We start from the raw sequence: 18,898 nt of genomic DNA on the forward strand, positions 1-18,898 counted from the left end.
CTTGGCTGGCTGATACACACGAGCATGTGTATTTTGTGTATTTTGTATGCGTGTACGAATGTATGTATATATTTGTATGTGCGTTAATGCGTATGCGTATGTGTTATTGCAAGCTCGAATGATAAAACAATATTTAGCCTATAAGCGAAATGGTAAACACCTTTGTATAGGTTTGTAAAATTAACAATTAAGATAAGATATTGCTGCGCTACTCTACCGATGAGTCTTTCTTCGATCATCGTGAAAAAAACTCGCGCGTCTTATAATTGTTTCGTATTTGTGTTAGGACGATGTATACGCAAACGCATCTGTAGCGTAGTTTCGTTTACTCGTTCATCGAACAGCGTGATATATAGCGATTTAAAGCGTATACTATTCCAATAAAGAAAAAACTAAGATATCGCATGTATATTCCCCATTCTCGAAGTTGAACGATTCCCGCTTAAAATTTAAACGACGCGTAACTTTCTAATAGATCGCATAATCGGTACGATGACGATCTTCGATCGATCGAAAATTATAAGAACCGGTGAAAGAGTATTGCGAACATATCCCAATGGTATGCTAACACAGTTTACGCATGAGATGCGCAACGTTACTCGTTTCTTCCTGGTAATACACGGCAGATCTATCTTCTTTCGCATTACCGCCCTTGCATCTTCGAACTACGGTTCCTAATCTTAAACGAAAGAAGAAAGAAGCGTGTTGCATGCTGTTGTATGTCCCGGAAGAAGCAGCATTTTTGTTACGTTCTTTTTTATATTATACAAAAGAGCAGTATAAAAAGAGGAGGGGGAGGGGGAGAGAGAGGAAAAAAGAAAAAAGGTCCTTAAAAGACGAATAAAGAATATTACGAATGCTTTTTAAACGAACGTCAGTTCCTTTTCTTTTTCTTTTTTTCCTCATCTGCTTCTTATTTTAGCTATTCGCAAGCCTGAAGGCGCGTGTTGCGATTCCTTTACGTTTTATGAATATTTGCGAAGAAGCCCGTCGTTGCTCTCCTTCGTCGATTTTTGCATGACCTATCAGCTATATCGAGTCAAAAGTAACAAATTGACCGTGTGGACGATGCTCGTCCTTTTTTTCTGTGAAAAAAAAGACGCGAAATTTTAGGGTTCTCTTTCGCACGGAAACCGACCAACCAACCGAGAAAGAGAAAACGGATAACGATGATGGTAAGAATGGAGAGAATGCATTTTACCATACGAAAATATTGTAAGCGTGAAGCATTATTGCTAACTCTATACATATGTATGTATGGTTTTTTCGATCGTACGAATAGAAACAGTTTCCAAAATACACAATCTCTTACAAAGTAATTTTGGCTGCGATTCAAACACTCAAGATACGAGAGAGGGTAGTGAAAGAAAGAATGAGGGAGAGAAAGAGAGGAAGAGAAACATTTTCAAAACTTGGAATTGTCCGAGTTGCGAACGACATTGTTTTTTCCGTGTAAAAGCGAGCAAGTCTTATGAAAACTTTGTAAGCTTCCTAATAAAATAGCATTTAATCGATAAACTAGCACGTATACACATATATTTCTCATTTCGGTTTAATAACCATACCCTTTTAGCTTCGTCTACGAGGATAGCTCGTTGTTGTTCGCTAGAAGAACACTTTCCTCGATTTGTTGGCACGATCGTCGTCGAACAAAAGACACACGGTACAATTCTCTCGATTAATTCGTTGGAATTTATTTGAAACTCGATTGTAAGTCGAGGTTTCATTCTCTAATTTCGATCAAAGTGTGCTCAATTTGAATTCGAAGTACATGCAACTGAACTGCGAAAGAAGAAGTTCATTTTGCATTAGAAAATTGGAAATTCGATTCTCAGCGTCTTCGAAATTGCATAGCTTTTGATATACAGAGTGCCCACCTAACTCTTCCGTGCTTGAATATTCTTTTATTCGTCGTGATACACAAAAACGTTTCGGAAAAATGTTATGATATTTCAAGGTGGAAATTCGATTGTCAGAATGATTATCTCGCGATGTGATCTTGTGAATGTTTCTTTAAATGGAGCGATTTACATTTTGTTTATCGTTAAAACGTATCCAAACGTGTACCGCGCCCCATGTCCAATGACCTTGAAGTGTCTCGAGTCGAAAATAACTGACTGATGTGGGAATTCAAGGAAAATGAATTACGATGTATGTAAATGAATGTGAACGCAGGCAACGCAAGACGCGGTCAGGTGAAACAACCCCCATTCCTGTTTCCTTTCATTTACAATGTACATGTATTATTGCTCCGGGGCGTATCGACCAAATATATCCCCACCTCCATCTCCTTCATTGTATAGATCGTCATCGGTGTTAACACGATACAGCTGATCTTCAATAAACGTAACTGTCGTCGTCGCCTTAGGTCGAGGAGGACAACTATGGATCGAACGAGTTCTCACGGTTCCAACTCATCCGCGGTGGGCAAACAATTAGAAAAACTACCACCTTTTAAATTATGCTTTTCCAAAGATAGATTAATTGGCAAATCGAACATACGTGTATCGAAAATCAACGGTATAGTTTATACGATTTTTAAAACGTATCGCTTTTTTATCGCGTGGAACAAAGAAAATCTATTTACTAAGAAATTAATATTTATTATTATAAAAACTACGATATCGATTAGACAGTGTGTTACAATTACAGGAGAATCGATCACACCAAAATTTTACTCGAAGGAATACGAAAATAGAGCGAACAATTTCAACGCGATTGGTACATTCGAGAAAACTACGGAAGAGCAAGAAAATGGTGGCAATTGTAGTAGACGCCCACCAGTTTTACTTAGCAGCAATGCGTAATTTAAATCTTATGAAAACGATACAAGGCTCTTCTTTCTTCGTTCCTCTTTATTTTATTTTAATCAATCGATGATTCCGATTTCAGGTACGGCTGGTGGCACGAACGAGGATTACAGCCGCTTCAATCTCGATTCGACTTCCATAGAAAAACGTCCGATTTAGTCAATTTCGGGACAAACGTCCGAAACGAGAAACGGAAGATCGAAAATTAAGAGAGTCGAAATAGTGACGTATGCATGTAAATATTGCCAGAGACAAATTCCTTTGTTTATTTATTAGATTTTTTAGTTAAAAGCTATACGCACGTACATTCATTAAAACGTAAACGAAACAAGTTGTAATAAATGGAAACAGGGTGAGTAGAAATGAAAATAAATTTTCCGGCTTGAAATCGGCCGGATTGAAGTTTCTAAGGAAGCAATTGCGGTTTACGCAAACTTTTAAAACAATAACAATCGAAAAAAGCACAGCAGCGCCGATCGGATGGTTTAGAGTTTAAGTATGTAATGTTGAACGGTTGGCGCGCACGATCGATCTCTCAAATTCCCGCCGTCTCGAGATCATTGAACCGTCAACCAATCGGATTAGAGACCAAGGGAATAGATCGAATGGTCGCGAGTGATTCGAGCAATTGGGATTCGTCGTTAACGATTGTTTTCCATGCGTGGAACCAGTGGCGATTGAAAAAAGGATACGGTGTCCGGATTCCGCCAAAAATGAATTCTGTCGTGGCGGAGCACACGAGGTTCAACGAACACTGTCTCGAAAATTCCAAAGAATCCTCGCCTCTAGAAAGGTAATCTCATTTTACTGCAATTCCCCGCCTTCAAAATAAAACTGCCCAGTTTACGTATACATCTCTCTTACCTGTTGCTCAGGGTGATGCAGGTGCATATTTCGCGCCCACAGGTAAGGTTAAGAACCTTTCCCAGTGAATAATTCTTACGAAATCTATTCGCAAGATATAACAAATTTTCATTCTTTTCATCGAAAAGATCAAGATTCGTTCACGGTTTGTTTGTCACTCCAGATACTCCAAGTTTATAAATGACAAATTCACCAACGAAAAATATTAAAATCACTTTTTTTCCCAATTACGTTCTTCGACTGGTTGCTTTACCACAAAAAACTATTTTTTCTCTTCATTCGGAAAATTAATAAACTGTCGATTGGGGAATTAGTTGAATCAACGTAATTTCTTCTATGTTTCGATGATTTTGTAGTTTTTTTTTTAGTAAGATAGTGGGAAGATCGCATTCTTTGATTTATAAGTATAATTACTAAATTATCAAATTCACAAACATTTCGTTAAAGGTATCCAGTTAATAGCTATGCTAATAACATTCTTACCACACCATATCTTTTAAATTGCTTTCCTTTAGTGATTTTCACTAACTATGAGTTATGTTAATCATGTTCAATTACTCGTATGATTATTTATACTAATTAGATCCAAATTTATACTAATTAGATACAAATGTTTACTAAAAATCACTTGGTGTACATTTTAGTCGATATGGATTACCTGTTTTTCTTGTTTTATCTATTTGTAATTAGAAATTCTGTTTATGTTCAGTTTGACAGTGATCTTTGACCTACAAACATCAAGCTATTTATGATCTAAGTCAAACATAATTTTTCCTATATGCTAATCTGTAGGTTTCTACACAATCTGTACACTTCTGTGTGACAAAACATACTAGTCTTAAGGAAGACTTAGAAATTACTATGTCCAAAGGATCACCTCCTTCACCCTGGTGGAACAGGTTGCCTTTTTTCTACTCTCTTTTTTATCTGATCGTACTATGCAAATGTAAGCTTGTTGGTAATTAATTTTGTATATGCAAATATATTTGACAGCAAACAACTACGCTTAGATGACAGCTGTAATAACAACTTAAACGACAGTTTGAACAGTACCTCCAAACATAGTGCAAAATGGTCGTGTTCTAGCGATACAAGTCTTGTAGAACCTGAAATCTTAGAAGAAATGGGTGTCAGTATGTTAGAAGATGGAGCATCGAGTTGTGAAAGTACAAGAAAGTCTCATTCTTTGGAACAAACAATCTCGCCTACTACCTTGGATAACAATGGACAATGTAAAAATATGAATGACTCTCAAAGTCAAGAGTGCATTTATAGAGGTTCCAGCTTGGATACCACTAGTATAGACAGGTTTGTATTTTAACTGTAAAAATTCTTTTCATCAGTTTGCTTACATGTTCGTACATTTCTTAACGTATTTTTCAAAAGTTTGGAAGCTACTCGAAGATTGGATCCCAATCCGTACGAACTGGATGAATTTGCAACATATTCAACAATTGGAAACGAATCTGGTTATTCCTCTAGGGTGGAAATAGATAATTTTATCGATACGAAAGAAACTTTTTCTAAAGATAATCTTAATGTTTCAACCAGAGAAAGTAGTCTTGAACAGTTCTATCTATATAGGAGAAAAAGAAAACCTTCGATCCTTGGTGAAGATAAGTTTAACAAATTATCCGATGAGATGATTTTAATGATATTAAAATGGCTTCCAAAGAAATGTCTGGTAAGATTACAAATTAATAGAAATAAATAACACAGATAATTAATGGACAAAGTAATAATATGAGTAACATCAAATATTTTATGTCCTGTTCGCCTTTCTTCTTTTTCTATTTTTTGTCTTCTTTTCTTTTTTTCTTTTTTTCTTTTTTTTGTTAGGTACGTTCCATGTTGGTCTGTAAACGATGGTGTCAAATAGCGCGAGATGAAGCGTTATGGAGCAGGTTGGATTTAGGCAGTAAAGTCTTGAACGAAGGTACATTGGGTCATATATTGCCACGAGGTGTTCAAATACTTCGACTTGCACAAGCAGAAATTGCAGATCCTGTATTTCTTGAAAACAGTGAAGTTCTTATCGACGGTTATATTAGTAAACTGCAGTACTTTGACCTTTCGATGGCAGTGATTTCTCCAGATGGATTGGCTATGTTATTATCTAAGTGTAAATACCTTAAAAAATTATCTCTAGAAAAGTGTACAGTGAATAGATCATGTTGCAAAGCTATCAGTGATAATAATGACTTAGAAATTTTAAATTTAACGATGTGCGAGGGTATGGACATTGAATGTATCAAGGATTTGATGAAGCTTACAAAGTAAGAAAATTATTTGCAATAGTATCCTTGGTTAGCGAGAAATGTTTTCTAACGTGTTATTTTAATATTTTCAGTCTCAATGCTGTCAATATGGCTTGGTGTGGTTTAGATACCGATACTATGGCATTACTTTGTAAATCGTTACCTTCATCCATTACGCGTTTAAATATAGCTGGATGCAGAAAAACCATTACAGATGATAGTAAGTACAAGTTTCGTGGTTTCGAAAATTTATGTTAAATCTGGTTATCCGTCATGCTAGTTCGAATGACAGTATTTATCTTTTTTCTTTCCCCTTGTTTCAGATGTTAAGGATTTAGTGAAAAGTTGCCCAGATATGGTAGAATTAGATTTGAGCGATTGTACTATGCTTACAATGAATACTGTCCGTAATTTACTTGATTTGTCAAAATTAGAGCATCTGTCGCTAAGTCGTTGTTATGGTATACCTCCGTCGACGTACGTAACATTGGCGTATATGCCATCTTTGTTATATTTGGATGTTTTTGGTGTAATACCCGAACCAGTACTGAAATCATTACAAGTTACCTGTGGCGAAACCCAACTTAATAAGTTCCTATACAGTTCCGTTGCAAGACCAACCATTGGTGTCCGAAGAACAAGTATTTGGGGGCTTCGCGTTAGGGATTGAACGTAATTATTGTAACTAATTGATTTTGTACACAAATAGTGGTAAAGACCAACTAAATACCAAAGGGAACCTGAAATGTACGTGCGTGCCTTTTTACAAAATGTCTTCTTAATAAGAGACTGATTTTACAATCCTATTGAAATAAAATTAAAACAATATGCTTTTTGTATATCATTCTCTTTATCTTTCATTCTTTCTTTTTTTTCTTCTAAATTAAATACATTTTAAATTCGTTTCTTTGTCAGTATTTACGTAGAGAGGACAAAAATAATTGTGTGCTGAGAAAATTAGTTGAGAGAGTATATGTATATTTGAAGACTTGCGTGTCTTTTGTTTCAATGAACTCGTAAAATTCGCATAGCTCGATTTATATAGCGTGCGAAATGTAAATGTACTAAGCACGATTGTATGCTACATAGAATTCGAAAGAATTACATGCACTCCTGTCCATAAGCCACCGGACACTTGCTTATTTTGACCACAGTGATTGTTTGAATGTAAATACGACTTTCTGTATTGATACTTATTGTTTACCTATAAGTTACTCAATTAAATCAAGATATGCATGATTTTATACTATGACCTGTATTATAAAATAAAGTTAGCATTTATATCAAATGTTGAAATTACGTTATGTCAAGAATATGTATAATACATTAATTTTGTTCAAAGTATGCAAGTGTCAAGTAACTCGTAGATGGGAGCGTATATAATTTACAGAAAGAGTTAGGTATGCAAATGTTGCATGTGTATATAAAGTTAAATATAACAATATCAGCTTAATTTTAATTTCACCAGCGGTATTTTTTGAATAAATAATACTTCTAATAAAAAAATAATTTTTTTCGCTTGATACGTAAAAGTTTATATTTTTAGCACTATCTTACTCTTTCTTTCTTTGCTATTCATTTTATTACAGATGCTACATCTCGTGTTAACGTGTTAATTAATATTTCTTTTCAAATCGAATTTATATTTTAGTGCTTGTAATTTCTTTTATAATAATATCGATGTTGGTAATAAAGAACATTTATTTTTCAAACAAGAAATAATTAATTTAAAAGAATTTAATTTTTCAAATAAACAACAATAAAAAGATATTAAATATTTATTAATAAGTATAAGAGTACACTTGAACGTTCCTTAAACGTTTATATCGAATTATTTTAATGTGTATATATCTATGATTATTGTAATTTAGATACAGAATCTTATAAGATAGGATATTACATGTACATGAACTCTTTAGCAGTACTGTTGAATGATATCGATTAAATCTGCATTCTGTTTTCCACAATTTCTTATCAATTTAAAACCTACTAATCTGGATTCCTGAGAATTTTCAATTACTATTTATTTAATCCGATAAATTCGCTAATACGAAATTGAAAATATACAGAAAAGCTCAAGAAACTTACTTAGAACTTAGAAATAAACGGAAAAAAATAACGTAACTGGTAGTAAAATATTAAAGTACATATTTGAATTTTAATGATTCGTGTGAATTTTTTAGGATTTGTAAGACTTCTGTCTCCATTAAATTGTAACTGAAGTACGTTTGAGAACATATTCGCTGTCAGTCAAGCACTCTTATATACAAATACACGCACACACAAATATATATATATATATTTATTTATTTATATATATGTATATATATAAGTATACGTAATGTTTAATCCAGCTAGGAATTTACAACAAATGTACTTCTACCTTAAAATATTTATACACGTATATTTTGTATAGAAAACAAAAAGTCAGTATTAATTCCGTCCTCTCGTAACAGTATCATTTACACCTTCTCCACTGTCATTCACTAATAATTGATTTCTTAGTAAAATATCGCTTACAACATTTTGTGCAATTACGGTAATTAATTAAGCCGCCGCTATGGAAGTAGAGTCCGATGATGATTCGACTGCTGTCTTGGATTTTATAGGCTGAACCTTTATTTCTTTTTCAGTGGCGTAAATCGATTTCGCCTCTTGCTTTTCTTGTTCGCTCTGCCACTGAACCTATACAAATCCCAAATAGAAACGAATATTATAAATAATTTCTCAATATTATAAAACAGTAAGAACGGTAAAAAGTAATTATTTATCACCTTTTGCTTGTGTTGCTTAACAGCCTCATTGCACTTATCTATAACCATTTGTTCCGTTAATACACCATCTTCGGAAGCATAAGCTGCTGCTTGCCAGGTGACACCTAATTTCGCTAGTTCCCTTCCAGACATTCCTTCGGTTATTTCGGCCACTTTACTACAAAGCGCGTTATAATCAAATTGTGCAACTTTTAATCTTTTATTGCCCTCGATCGCTGGTTGAAGAACGAATTTGTCAAAATAAAGTCGAACTAAACGTTCACGTTCTGCCCGACCTGGTAAATGAAACTCTACCATTTCATCTAATCTATCGTTTACAGCCCAATCGAATTGTTCTGGTGTGTTTGAAGCGAGAATCAACATGAATTTGTTGCTCTGCTCGCCAGTTCTGTAGAGGAACGCATTTAACATCGCTCTCAAATCTTCTGAAATATGCTCACTCGATCGCTTCCTTAAAAAGGCATCCGCCTCGTCGATGAAAAGCAAAAGACCTTTCCTGGATGTTGCTGCCCAGTCGAAAACTTTATGAATAGCAGTAACACCATCTCGACCCAATGGTGCCAAATCACCACCAGTCACAATCGCGTAATCCATACCCGAGTGTTCCGCTAACTTCTTTGCGAACATTGTTTTACCCGTCCCAGGAGGGCCATGCATCAATATATTTCTATACATCCCGCGATTTTGTTTCGTATTCTTCGTAGCTATCGCGATATCGCGTAATCTTTCTTCGAGCTTTGGTGCTAAAACAACACCGGATAAAGCATCGGTCTGCTTATTTTTTAATTTCTTTGTCGCTTGGATAGGATGCCGTAACGTATCCAATACTGTAAATCTAGAAGTTTCTCGAACGAGAGACGGTTTCCCTAGCCGCGATTCTATATATCGCGCAGCGACACCCGTTGTACCTTTCGCGGTATATACTCCGAAAGCCAACAAAGACAAGCCTCCAGCTGCAGCGATAACTTTATCCCAGTCTTGAAGAAAAGCTGTGAGCCCAGTGCCTAATACCGATCCAGCGGTTCTGAAATTAATATTCGATAAATATCATTCGATACGTTCAATTCCGCTATCGTATCGACGCCCAAATTGTTTTTCTACTCACTTTATCGACTCCAAAACTGTTACTCGTTTTTCGGACGCTTTCACCCTAATTTGCTCTATATTCAGATCTTGATTTTCTCTGTCTATTTTTGCTTTCGCTTTAACTTCTGCTTCCAACTTTTTCATTTCATTTCTGTGTCTCAATTCCATTTCATGTTCTATCGTGGCTTTCCTCATTGCTTCTTGTTTCGCCACTGATTCTTCCTGCCTCCTCAAATTTTCATCGTTCATTCTCTGTTGTTGTATCAGTTGGTCATCGTATCGCTTTCTCGCTAATTGATCTTGATATTGAGCTCTCATTTGATGTTGTTTAGTTTCTTCTTGCAAGACTTTTCTTCTTTCCTCTCCGTCAATACGTTTTTGTTCTGCTTTCATTTGCTCTATACTAGCTTCATACTTTTTTACTTCTGCTTGTCTTTCCATTTGTTTAGTAGTTTCTTGCATTTTAGATAGCTCTAAAGCCTCTTTGGCATGCACTATAAAAACAAGAAGAGAATAAGAATTTCGCTTAAGATACGCTAGATAAAATGCAAAAACTCAAATAACTTACATTACAAAATTCTCTATTTTACGCATCAATGTAACGTAATTATGAGAAAAATAAAAAAAATAAAAGAAAGAAATTATAGAATGATTGAGAAATGACAAATTATTAATAAAAGTATTGCGAGTTACGTAAAAGTTTACCGCTTCATAACTATTTTCATTGATGAAAACAATTTCTGAAGACGGTATTCGATAACGAATCATTGCATCATCATGGAATTAGACTATTATCGGAGTATCATGTTATACAGAACATGAGGTCCTTAACCTAGTAAATCGTTGTTTGCTTACGTAATTTCGCGTAACAATATTTAATCGAAAGAAAAAATGAAAGTAACCGATCATACAAGATTTTTCGAGCTCCTTGGCAGCTGTTGCTGCTCTTTCTAAAGCACTCGAGTCAAATCGATACGGTTCCATTTGAGAAATTCTAGGCGGTGGTGCACGATCATCTCCGCCTCCAGCCCCAGATGCCGGTGGTTGTACAAATTGCGAAAAGTCTTGCGGTTGTGCATTACGATACCCAAAAAGCCACGACATGGTTTGCTGTACTTTAAAATGCTGTTATAACCGTTGCCCGACTAGGTTGATAGCACTCGTGTCTATTAACCTTCCTGTTTTTACTATCACGAGGAATTCCCACGTGCGCTGCCAGCGTGAAAACTGAAACAAGTGGATTGTGGACCTATTTATCCCTCTTAAAACCTTAACTGAACAATGAAACGGACGGAAATGGAAAGTCCAAATTATATTATATGTACCTTACATCAGTTTACATATTTTGAATAAATTTCTTTCTATATGACAATCTGTATAATAATGTACAGGAGATAAATAAATGACATTTAAAAGTAGTTAAAAAATTCAAAAGTAGAAATTTGGATATTTGAGAATATTATTTATATCTTTGCTATTTTCTACTATAACATATTTCATAGTAATTTATATATTCTTCCAATTTTATTTAAAACTAGAAACTCTCGTTATTCGAAAATAATCATATATATATTTCAAATAATAATATCATGTTATCTATATTATATATGCGTACGTATTCCGAATTCCAATCTTATTGTTATTCCAAATACGTATATAATCTAATGTAGCATATTATAATATAATAATTTGCCCATTGCTTATTGCTCTGAATTGTTTTTCATGTAAGATACATATAACAGGGTTTTTTTTCTTATCAAATGGTACAGCTAGAATTAATTAAAATTGCATTATTATTAATAAATAAATAAACATATACATTCTATTCGGAAATTATAAAGTAGATATTCTTTTTATTAGGTTATAGTTATTTGAATTTGAAATGGAAGTGTGTATGTATACTACTAAACTGATGTAACATTAAATTTTCGAAAGGAAAGATACCGCTCCGTGCTCCGTGTATGGATCAATTTAGTTAAAACAACGCCGGGAACTTGGATTTTTGACCGCCATGCGATAGTATGTCCGTCGTACTATAATAGCGGAAGGTTGATCGTAATAGAGGTTGTAAAATATTTTACAGAAATCATCATTTGATCGGCGATTTAATAAGAAAATGTAAAGTTTTAGTCGAAATTTTTTTCTAATAAATTAAAAAATATGTTAATAACTCGGAAGACGATAATTAATATGTACTACGTAGTAGTTGCTACGTCGATAATGTCGTCGAGTATAACGCAGCAAGGTTCCGGTAATTCAGTGAATGTGCTCTTTTCAAACATGGAGAGGTTACTTGTTTGAAATAATATGTGGGAATTAAAAAATCGGAGTGTGATCATTTTAGTAAGTGTGTTGAGTGGGTGCGTGTTTCTATACAACGTTTGGGGACCGATTTTTATTCTTACCATTTCATTGTTTCTTACGATTTATGCGTGCTATTTTTTAATTATCAACGACAGCTTATTGTCGTCGCACGCGTTCCTTTTACTGGATTACTGCAAACACATTTCTTTCGAAGTTCGTACGAGTTTCGGGACCGTCATCGATCACGTATACCGGTACATCCGACAATTTTTTGAGGCTGCGATTCGCCGCTTTCGAAAACGATATCTAACCGAAAGACGACCCTACTCTAGGATGGAAAGACGACGAGGATCGAATTATCAGCTTAGTACCGATCCTTATCCAACTAAGAAACGTTCTTCCCATTTTGGATCGATCACGCAGCTTAGCCCAATTCCAAAGAATTTACAAAAAGCCAATGTGTCAAACGATATCAGTTCGAAAATTTATTTTTATCCTAATTCCGAACATTCGTCATACGATCACGATTCCTTTGTTGCAAAACGTACTTCGACACCAATGTTGTCACGAAATAAAGAGGAGTTAGAAAATCAGACGTTCAAGTTGTCACCTTCTGGACAAGTATTATCAAAGAGACCGTCTCCTCTGTATGGACAAAATCATGTTCTGATGCAGGTAGAAAATTCAACGTATTTTGATGCCGAAGGTTCTTCGTGGGATTCTAGTGTAACTTCTAAAGTAGATACAAAAGTAGGAGAAAGAAAAGCTATTCAAACAGCAAGCGGGCCTCTCTTAGCATCGACTAGATACAACATTGATCCTAAGTAAGTAGCCTAAACTACCTTAATCGATCATAGATATTCGCAGCTCTGTGCGAGTACAGAAATTTGTAATATAATTGCAGAGTATACAATGACGTAACCTCTCCAGGACTTACGGCTCGATTGACTAAATATGCTACTGAAGCAAGCAACAAATTGGCTCATCAATCCAAATATCGGGTAGGGCAATTTCCAAAAGTAAATCTCCATGCTAGTTCAGTTCCATTGATAAATGTGAAGTCTATGAAAACAAGGACGCCGGCGACAGTTAGAGTAGCACCGTCTCATACCATACGATATTCTCCACCGTCAAAGCAAAATATTTTGTCGAATGTGCGTCACTCTGACAATAGTTGTTCCTCGCCTAGCGTCGCCCAAGCTCTAAGGGAGATATCGCTAAAAAGACACGCTTCGAGGGAAGATGTCACTTTCGACCCGGTAAAGAAACAACGAAGAGATATCGTTGCTAGTAAGGAATTTGAGGTACAGGATGAAACGAAGCAGAAAAGGAGCAGAGAAGAATCCTTGAAATCGGAAGACGATATTTCTCCCCAAAGTAATAAAATTGTTCGACCCACGAAACGTACTAAAACACCGTCGTGTTACGATATTATAAATTCACTCAGTTCTAGCAAACACGTTGTTTCCGGCGTCAAAAGGAAAGCTAGTAAGTAGTAGGACGAAATAATTTGTAATCTTGTAATGATAACGATAACGGCAACGATAAAATACTTGGACTTGTTTTACATTTGTTTTGTTTATTTTAGGAGACTTTTCACGAAGCGGAACCCCAGATTTTGAAAAGCATTTTAAATCTTTGGAATGTGTTCAAAGTGCTAGTACTGAAACGATAGCGCAAGTTCACAGCACAAGCTCAAAAGATCCTGACTACGAGTTAACGGAGAGAAAAAATAATTCACCTGCGTGTAACTCTGTCGATAAGCTACAAGAACATTCACCGTTGAAGGGAATTTTAAAAACAAAAGGAGATTTTAACAGTAAAAGTATACAAAATGAACCAAATTGCGAACACACAAAACGTTTGAATGCGCAGAATAGCGATAAAGATTCTTCCGTAGAATCGATCGAGTCTATCGAATCAGCCAAGTTAACACACAAGTTATTTATGAGGGCAGAACCGGAAAGAAATGAGAAGTTACGGATGTTGGTCGAAGAGCAGGGTAATATACGAGCAAAGTTTACTACCGACGATGTAGAAGAGATAAAGAAGGAAGATATTACAGACATGAGGCAAACGAGCATGAAAGCAAGACTTCAAAGCATGTTTGATGCCATATCTGGTAAAGGTAAGGAAATTCAACGTGCGAGTACGTTTATTTTTAATTTACGAATATTCGTTTTTGTTTCCAGCTGCCAGTCGGATTAACCCAGACGTGGTGATTCAAGCGGAAGAAGTAAATGCCGTCAAGTCTGTTGCATGTACTGTCACTTGTGCGACCCTTAATTCTTCAACCACCACTACGAACGTTAATACCACACCCATTTCCACATCGGCTGTGGCACCTAGTCCTGGTAGCAGCGAATCGAATACAAAGTCACCAAGGCATGTGGCTTTTAATTTACCAGCCAAAAATACTTCCTCGAATACGAACGTTCAGTTTGCCGATACGTCTGAGAGGAAAATTGAAAACGTTTTAACTTCCGTGGCAGATAAAACGATCGTTTCTACTCTTGGGGTTACGTTTTCGACTACGAAATCTGAAATCGTATCACAGCCTGTTGTTTCGAACTCAACTACGACAAGTTCGATGAGCTTTAACGTACAAAATTTCGATTCTAACAAATCAACTACGATCACATCGGCGACAAGTACTTCGCCGATTCGTACCACGTTCATGTTCGATACCGTGTCTGCCAATAATAAATCCCCTTTACTTGCTGTTCCCGCAACAACTACCATTTTTGGGAATGTTACCACCGCTGCGCCAATATCTTCGGTAATTTCTATGAGTACGACTGCAGCAAACACTAAAAACGAGCCGAGTCAAAGCAACCCAAGGACAAACGTTTCGCAAGTTGCAGCAATCTGTTCGACGAGTGTGAACGTATCGATCGGAAATATGAAAGGCGGTATGATCTTCACATCGCCACACACAAATCCAGTAAATTTAAGCACTGTCGCGGAAAAGAAAGAACAGCATACGGGATTTACATCGATCGACACGAAAGCAAACGTTATGCCATTCACAAGTATTGCAAATATTACTGGCTCGAATGACGCATTGAGTACAAAATCGAACGTGAACGTATCGACGCCGTTGTTTACATTTGGAGCAAAAACCAATAATCCGTCGACAACGTCCACCAAGTCCGAAGGATTCGTATTTGGATCAGCAGGGAATGCGTCAGTAAATAGCGAAACGTTCGGAGCTTCGACGAGTACGTCTCGACAGGCATCGATGATTTCTAACGTAGCGACGTCTTCGAATAATGGTAATAGTGGCACGCAAGCTAACAGCGTCACGAATGCAAGCTCAGCTAGTACCGGTTTCGAAGCAAATCCAAAAGTTAGCTTACCTACATTTGGATCATCGACAGACTCGACCTTTGCATCGCATCCTTCGTCCAGTTCGTCCGTAAACAATAGCAAAGCTGGCTTTTCTTTCGGTAAAGCATCGATGACGACAAATACAGCTACCGGTACCTCGAATGTAGGTCCATTCGCCGTTGCGAACAATAATTTGCCTTCGAGCTTTGGAGCTTCATCGTCGACGTCGACGTCGTCGACGATCAATAGTAGTATGGCCCAGATCGCACCGAATACCGGCTCGATATTTACTAACTCGTCATCCGCTCCATCGATCTTCGGGACAACGACAGTGACTAATCAGCCAGTTTTCGGTACGTCTTCTAACTTGAGCGCCAGCACAGCTACCTTCACTCTCCCAAAGAGCACGACCACGTCAGTTTTTGGTTCTAACGTTGCCACTACTTCTGCTGGATTCGCATCCACGAATTCGATGCCGATCTTCTCGAGCATAGCCGGTGGATCATCTATGGGAGCAATAAGCACAACTTCCATTCCGATGTTCGGTTCTAGCGCGAGTACATCCACATCCGGAATAAACACCGACGGAACAAGCAACGTCAGTAGTAACTTGTTCTCAAGCACGAATTTGACCACTTCGATATCTATGTTTTCTACGACCAGCAACATCTTTGGCCAGGCGAATTCTGCAACAGGTACGAGTTTCAAAAGCAGTTCGGGAGTGTTTGGAAGCAACAGCGGTTCGACGTTATTCGGTTCGACGCCACCAACTACGTCATCGACGTTCGGCGCTGCAAATGTTTCCAGCAATTCGACCGCTTCCACTTTTGGTTCTACCAACATTCCCGTGAGCAACGCATCCGTCCCGGTTTTTGGTACTACAACTACCGGTACCCCCGACTTTGCCTCGCAAAATCAAAACAAGGAGAATCCAGGAGCGCAAACTTCTGCCTCGCAAAACTTTGGTATGAGCTCGATATTCAGACGCGACAATACCGGTGGTGCTCCCGTGTTTGGAGCCGCGAACGGTACTACCAGTCATTTCAATTCTTCCGTGCCGAATAACACGTTCGCCGGGCAAAACGTCTCTATCTCGTCGAACCCTACGTTCGGCATGGGAACTGCACCCGCAGCAAACGGTCCACCAGCATTTAGCGACAGCAACAAGGTATCACCGTTCGGAGCACAATCTTCCACCTTTGGGACTCCCAACGTGTCCTCTACTCCCACTTTTGGAAACGCTAATGCAAACGAAAGCAACGCCTCTGGAATATTCACCTTTGGTGCAAACCAAAAACCACCGCAACAGAACGCTACCGCGTTTGCCTTTGGCAACAATAACAATACTACCGGTTCAGCACCTTTCCAGTTTGGCACGACAACTTCGAATTCAGGTGAAAACTATTCTCTATCTTTCTTACAACTTTAATTACGCTAATATCTTCTCGTATCCTCGGTTATACGTTTCGATTAATACATTTTAAACAATTCAGGTACAGGGTTTAATTTCTCCGCTCCAACAACAACTCCATCCATCAACTTCGGCACAACTAATTCCACAACGACATTCAATGCTTCCACACCTGGTATGTTCAGTATCGGAAGCGGCTCTACCGCTTCAAGATCCAGAAATACACGGACCAGAAAACTGAGATGATGGAGAATGTAAATCTCTCTAGCTCGCTCTTTTCGAATATTCTTCGTGGAAATATGTAAACGCGTCATTTGATTTTTTAATACCGTTATTCTGTAATTCTAGCATCGTAATTCGGTAGATTCTTGTCAAAAAACGATGTCCCTCAAATTCATGCAGTTCTATTACACTGAGAACAGAATTATAGAATAGAATCGACATTTTAACGTTACAGTTTTCACCATTGTTAATCTTATCCATCTTGTACATACGAAAATGTTAAAGCGGGTCTTTATCTATCACTGTGTTAAAGTCTGCTTAAGTTACATTACGTGTAATGCACATGCATATATATATGTATATACATATATATATATATATATATATATATACACACACGTACAGATATATAGAAGAATAAAATGCGTGATTGTTTTATTAAGGAAAATCGAATACCTATTACAAGCGTGTTTGCTCACGGAACATTGTATATTTAACTTTTAACGTTCATCGATTTATGAATCGTCGATGACGCTAATTATTCTTTATCTGTTAACTTCTTACCAAGAATCGAGTTTTCATAAACGTTAAAGGTTCTTCATATTTATTCGAGTGACATTTATACTATATCCGGCCACTAAAATGTTTTGGACATACGATATTTAAATATTGTAAATTTTCTTTCTTTTTTTTTTTTTTTTTTTTCTTTTTAAACATTTTCTTTTGTATTTTTTTACGCAAACAAAAAGATTCGAGCGACGAAAACGCTTCGTGTTTTGAAATAAGCCATCAATTTACGAATTTCCAACATTTCGATAAACATATTTTTTGTTTTGAACGCGATGAGATCGTTAATTGCAATAGTTTATTTCGTTTTTATTTTTCATAATACTTTTATCCCTTTTCCTTTTTTCTTGATACGATAGCTAGTTCGGATACAGAAATAAGACTTATAGGTGTGTAAACGGAGATCATTTTTGTCTTCTGTATTCGATACAGAGGAAAAAGTAAAACAATTGTAAAAGAGAATGGGCGAAGAAGAAGTAAAAGGGCAATAAAGAGTATTAACGCCCGCCGACAAATTGGCGTAAGTACGTCGAATAAAAAAGTAAGTGAAACGTTCATGACGTTTATAATCGAACGATTGTATCTTATGATCGAGGAGCACAAAATACTCAATCGATATGTGAAAGTAACGTGATAGAGAGGCGGCAACGGAACATACAGGCGCGGTTCTCTATGCCATGTTGTAAGAAATGCGTAATTATTTTTTTCTACATTTTCAGGCAGATATATCATCTCCGTAAGGAAACGTTGTAAACTTTGAAAAATGTCAGAAATACGAATACCAATAGTGTTGGAGAAATACATTTTACACTTGCGATGTGCTTTTCCCTCACAACCTTTGTCCTTGGTTGTTTATATGTACATATGTATGTATACTAATAATACAACTACATAATTCCATTGTGTATTCGCTACGATTCGGTTTCGTAGTTTATAGCGTTAGTCGAATTTCACTGTAAAAGGTTCGTTCGTTAAAAAACGTGCCGATATATGCCTATGACCTGTATCTTGTGCCTCTGATATGTGTTTCAAAACAAGGTGACATAAAATCTATCCGGTAATGTCGTTAAAATTATTATAAGTACGAACGGTACGTCAATGCTTGTCACGATATCCCAGTAACTGCTCTATGTTTGTATTACAAAAACGAATAATAATTCTAGTACAAGAATTTAGTAGCAATGTTATTCGCGGCTAATATTAAGAGCGTTCCGACGCGAAATTGTATCGCCAATCCAAATTCCGTTGGAAATGTCGTTTTAGATTTGGTGG

General features: G+C 36.7%; 3 protein-coding genes and 1 long non-coding RNA gene across 7 annotated transcripts; 2 read left to right on the forward strand and 2 right to left on the reverse strand.

Annotated features, from left to right (window-relative positions):
- Positions 1 to 319: 319 nt before the first annotated feature.
- LOC138184843 (uncharacterized) lies at positions 320 to 2,010 on the reverse strand. The gene is made up of 2 exons (XR_011174429.1): positions 1,878 to 2,010; positions 320 to 1,782 (listed from the first exon to the last, which is right to left on the reverse strand). It is a non-coding gene; the product is annotated as an uncharacterized LOC138184843 (long non-coding RNA).
- A 1,370-nt stretch (positions 2,011 to 3,380) lies between these two features.
- Positions 3,381 to 6,779, forward strand: Skp2 (S-phase kinase-associated protein 2). 3 transcript variants are annotated; one of them, XM_069123176.1, is made up of 8 exons: positions 3,381 to 3,603; positions 3,686 to 3,716; positions 4,467 to 4,573; positions 4,668 to 4,982; positions 5,061 to 5,358; positions 5,514 to 5,950; positions 6,025 to 6,152; positions 6,256 to 6,779. In XM_069123176.1, the coding sequence occupies exons 1-8, from the start codon at positions 3,416 to 3,418 to the stop codon at positions 6,600 to 6,602; spliced, it is 1,851 nt and encodes a 616-aa protein (XP_068979277.1). In that variant the 5' UTR covers positions 3,381 to 3,415; the 3' UTR covers positions 6,603 to 6,779. The 3 variants fall into 3 exon arrangements, with proteins under 3 accessions (XP_068979277.1, XP_068979278.1, XP_068979279.1); XM_069123178.1 differs by lacking the exon at positions 3,686 to 3,716 and having other exon boundaries at positions 3,384 to 3,603; XM_069123177.1 differs by lacking the exons at positions 3,686 to 3,716; positions 4,467 to 4,573 and having other exon boundaries at positions 3,382 to 3,603.
- Positions 6,780 to 7,692: 913 nt separating this feature from the next.
- Positions 7,693 to 11,070, reverse strand: bor (ATPase family AAA domain containing bor). Of its 2 annotated transcripts, none has more exons than XM_069123180.1 (4): positions 10,704 to 11,070; positions 9,812 to 10,286; positions 8,707 to 9,730; positions 7,693 to 8,617 (listed from the first exon to the last, which is right to left on the reverse strand). In XM_069123180.1, exons 1-4 carry the CDS (start codon positions 10,894 to 10,896, stop codon positions 8,480 to 8,482), a joined length of 1,830 nt encoding a protein of 609 aa, XP_068979281.1. In that variant the 5' UTR covers positions 10,897 to 11,070; the 3' UTR covers positions 7,693 to 8,479. The 2 variants fall into 2 exon arrangements, with proteins under 2 accessions (XP_068979281.1, XP_068979282.1); XM_069123181.1 differs by lacking the exon at positions 10,704 to 11,070 and adding an exon at positions 10,361 to 10,630.
- Positions 11,071 to 11,811: 741 nt separating this feature from the next.
- LOC138184977 (uncharacterized) lies at positions 11,812 to 18,441 on the forward strand. The gene is made up of 5 exons (XM_069123513.1): positions 11,812 to 12,920; positions 13,001 to 13,584; positions 13,685 to 14,224; positions 14,289 to 16,820; positions 16,920 to 18,441. The coding sequence occupies exons 1-5, from the start codon at positions 12,100 to 12,102 to the stop codon at positions 17,081 to 17,083; spliced, it is 4,641 nt and encodes a 1,546-aa protein (XP_068979614.1). The 5' UTR covers positions 11,812 to 12,099; the 3' UTR covers positions 17,084 to 18,441.
- The last annotated feature ends 457 nt before the right edge of the window (positions 18,442 to 18,898 follow it).

This window comes from Bombus flavifrons, chromosome 11 (assembly GCF_040668555.2).
Source record: "Bombus flavifrons isolate JBK064 chromosome 11, iyBomFlav1_principal, whole genome shotgun sequence".
NCBI lineage: Eukaryota > Metazoa > Arthropoda > Insecta > Hymenoptera > Apidae > Bombus > Bombus flavifrons.

Excerpts from the sequence above, each read along its gene's own strand:
- Skp2 (XM_069123176.1), top strand. The coding sequence starts at position 3,416 with ATGGTCGCGAGTGATTCGAGCAATTGGGATTCGTCGTTAACGATTGTT. Across the intron at positions 5,359-5,513 it reads GGCTTCCAAAGAAATGTCTG|GTACGTTCCATGTTGGTCTG; the intron begins GTAAGATTACAA and ends TTTTTTTGTTAG. Across the intron at positions 5,951-6,024 it reads GATTTGATGAAGCTTACAAA|TCTCAATGCTGTCAATATGG; the intron begins GTAAGAAAATTA and ends TAATATTTTCAG.
- bor (XM_069123180.1), bottom strand. The coding sequence starts at position 10,896 with ATGTCGTGGCTTTTTGGGTATCGTAATGCACAACCGCAAGACTTTTCG. Across the intron at positions 9,731-9,811 it reads ACAGTTTTGGAGTCGATAAA|AACCGCTGGATCGGTATTAG; the intron begins GTGAGTAGAAAA and ends TATTAATTTCAG. Across the intron at positions 8,618-8,706 it reads TTAAGCAACACAAGCAAAAG|GTTCAGTGGCAGAGCGAACA; the intron begins GTGATAAATAAT and ends GGATTTGTATAG.
- LOC138184977 (XM_069123513.1), top strand. The coding sequence starts at position 12,100 with ATGTGGGAATTAAAAAATCGGAGTGTGATCATTTTAGTAAGTGTGTTG. Across the intron at positions 12,921-13,000 it reads AGATACAACATTGATCCTAA|AGTATACAATGACGTAACCT; the intron begins GTAAGTAGCCTA and ends ATATAATTGCAG. Across the intron at positions 13,585-13,684 it reads CGGCGTCAAAAGGAAAGCTA|GAGACTTTTCACGAAGCGGA; the intron begins GTAAGTAGTAGG and ends TGTTTATTTTAG.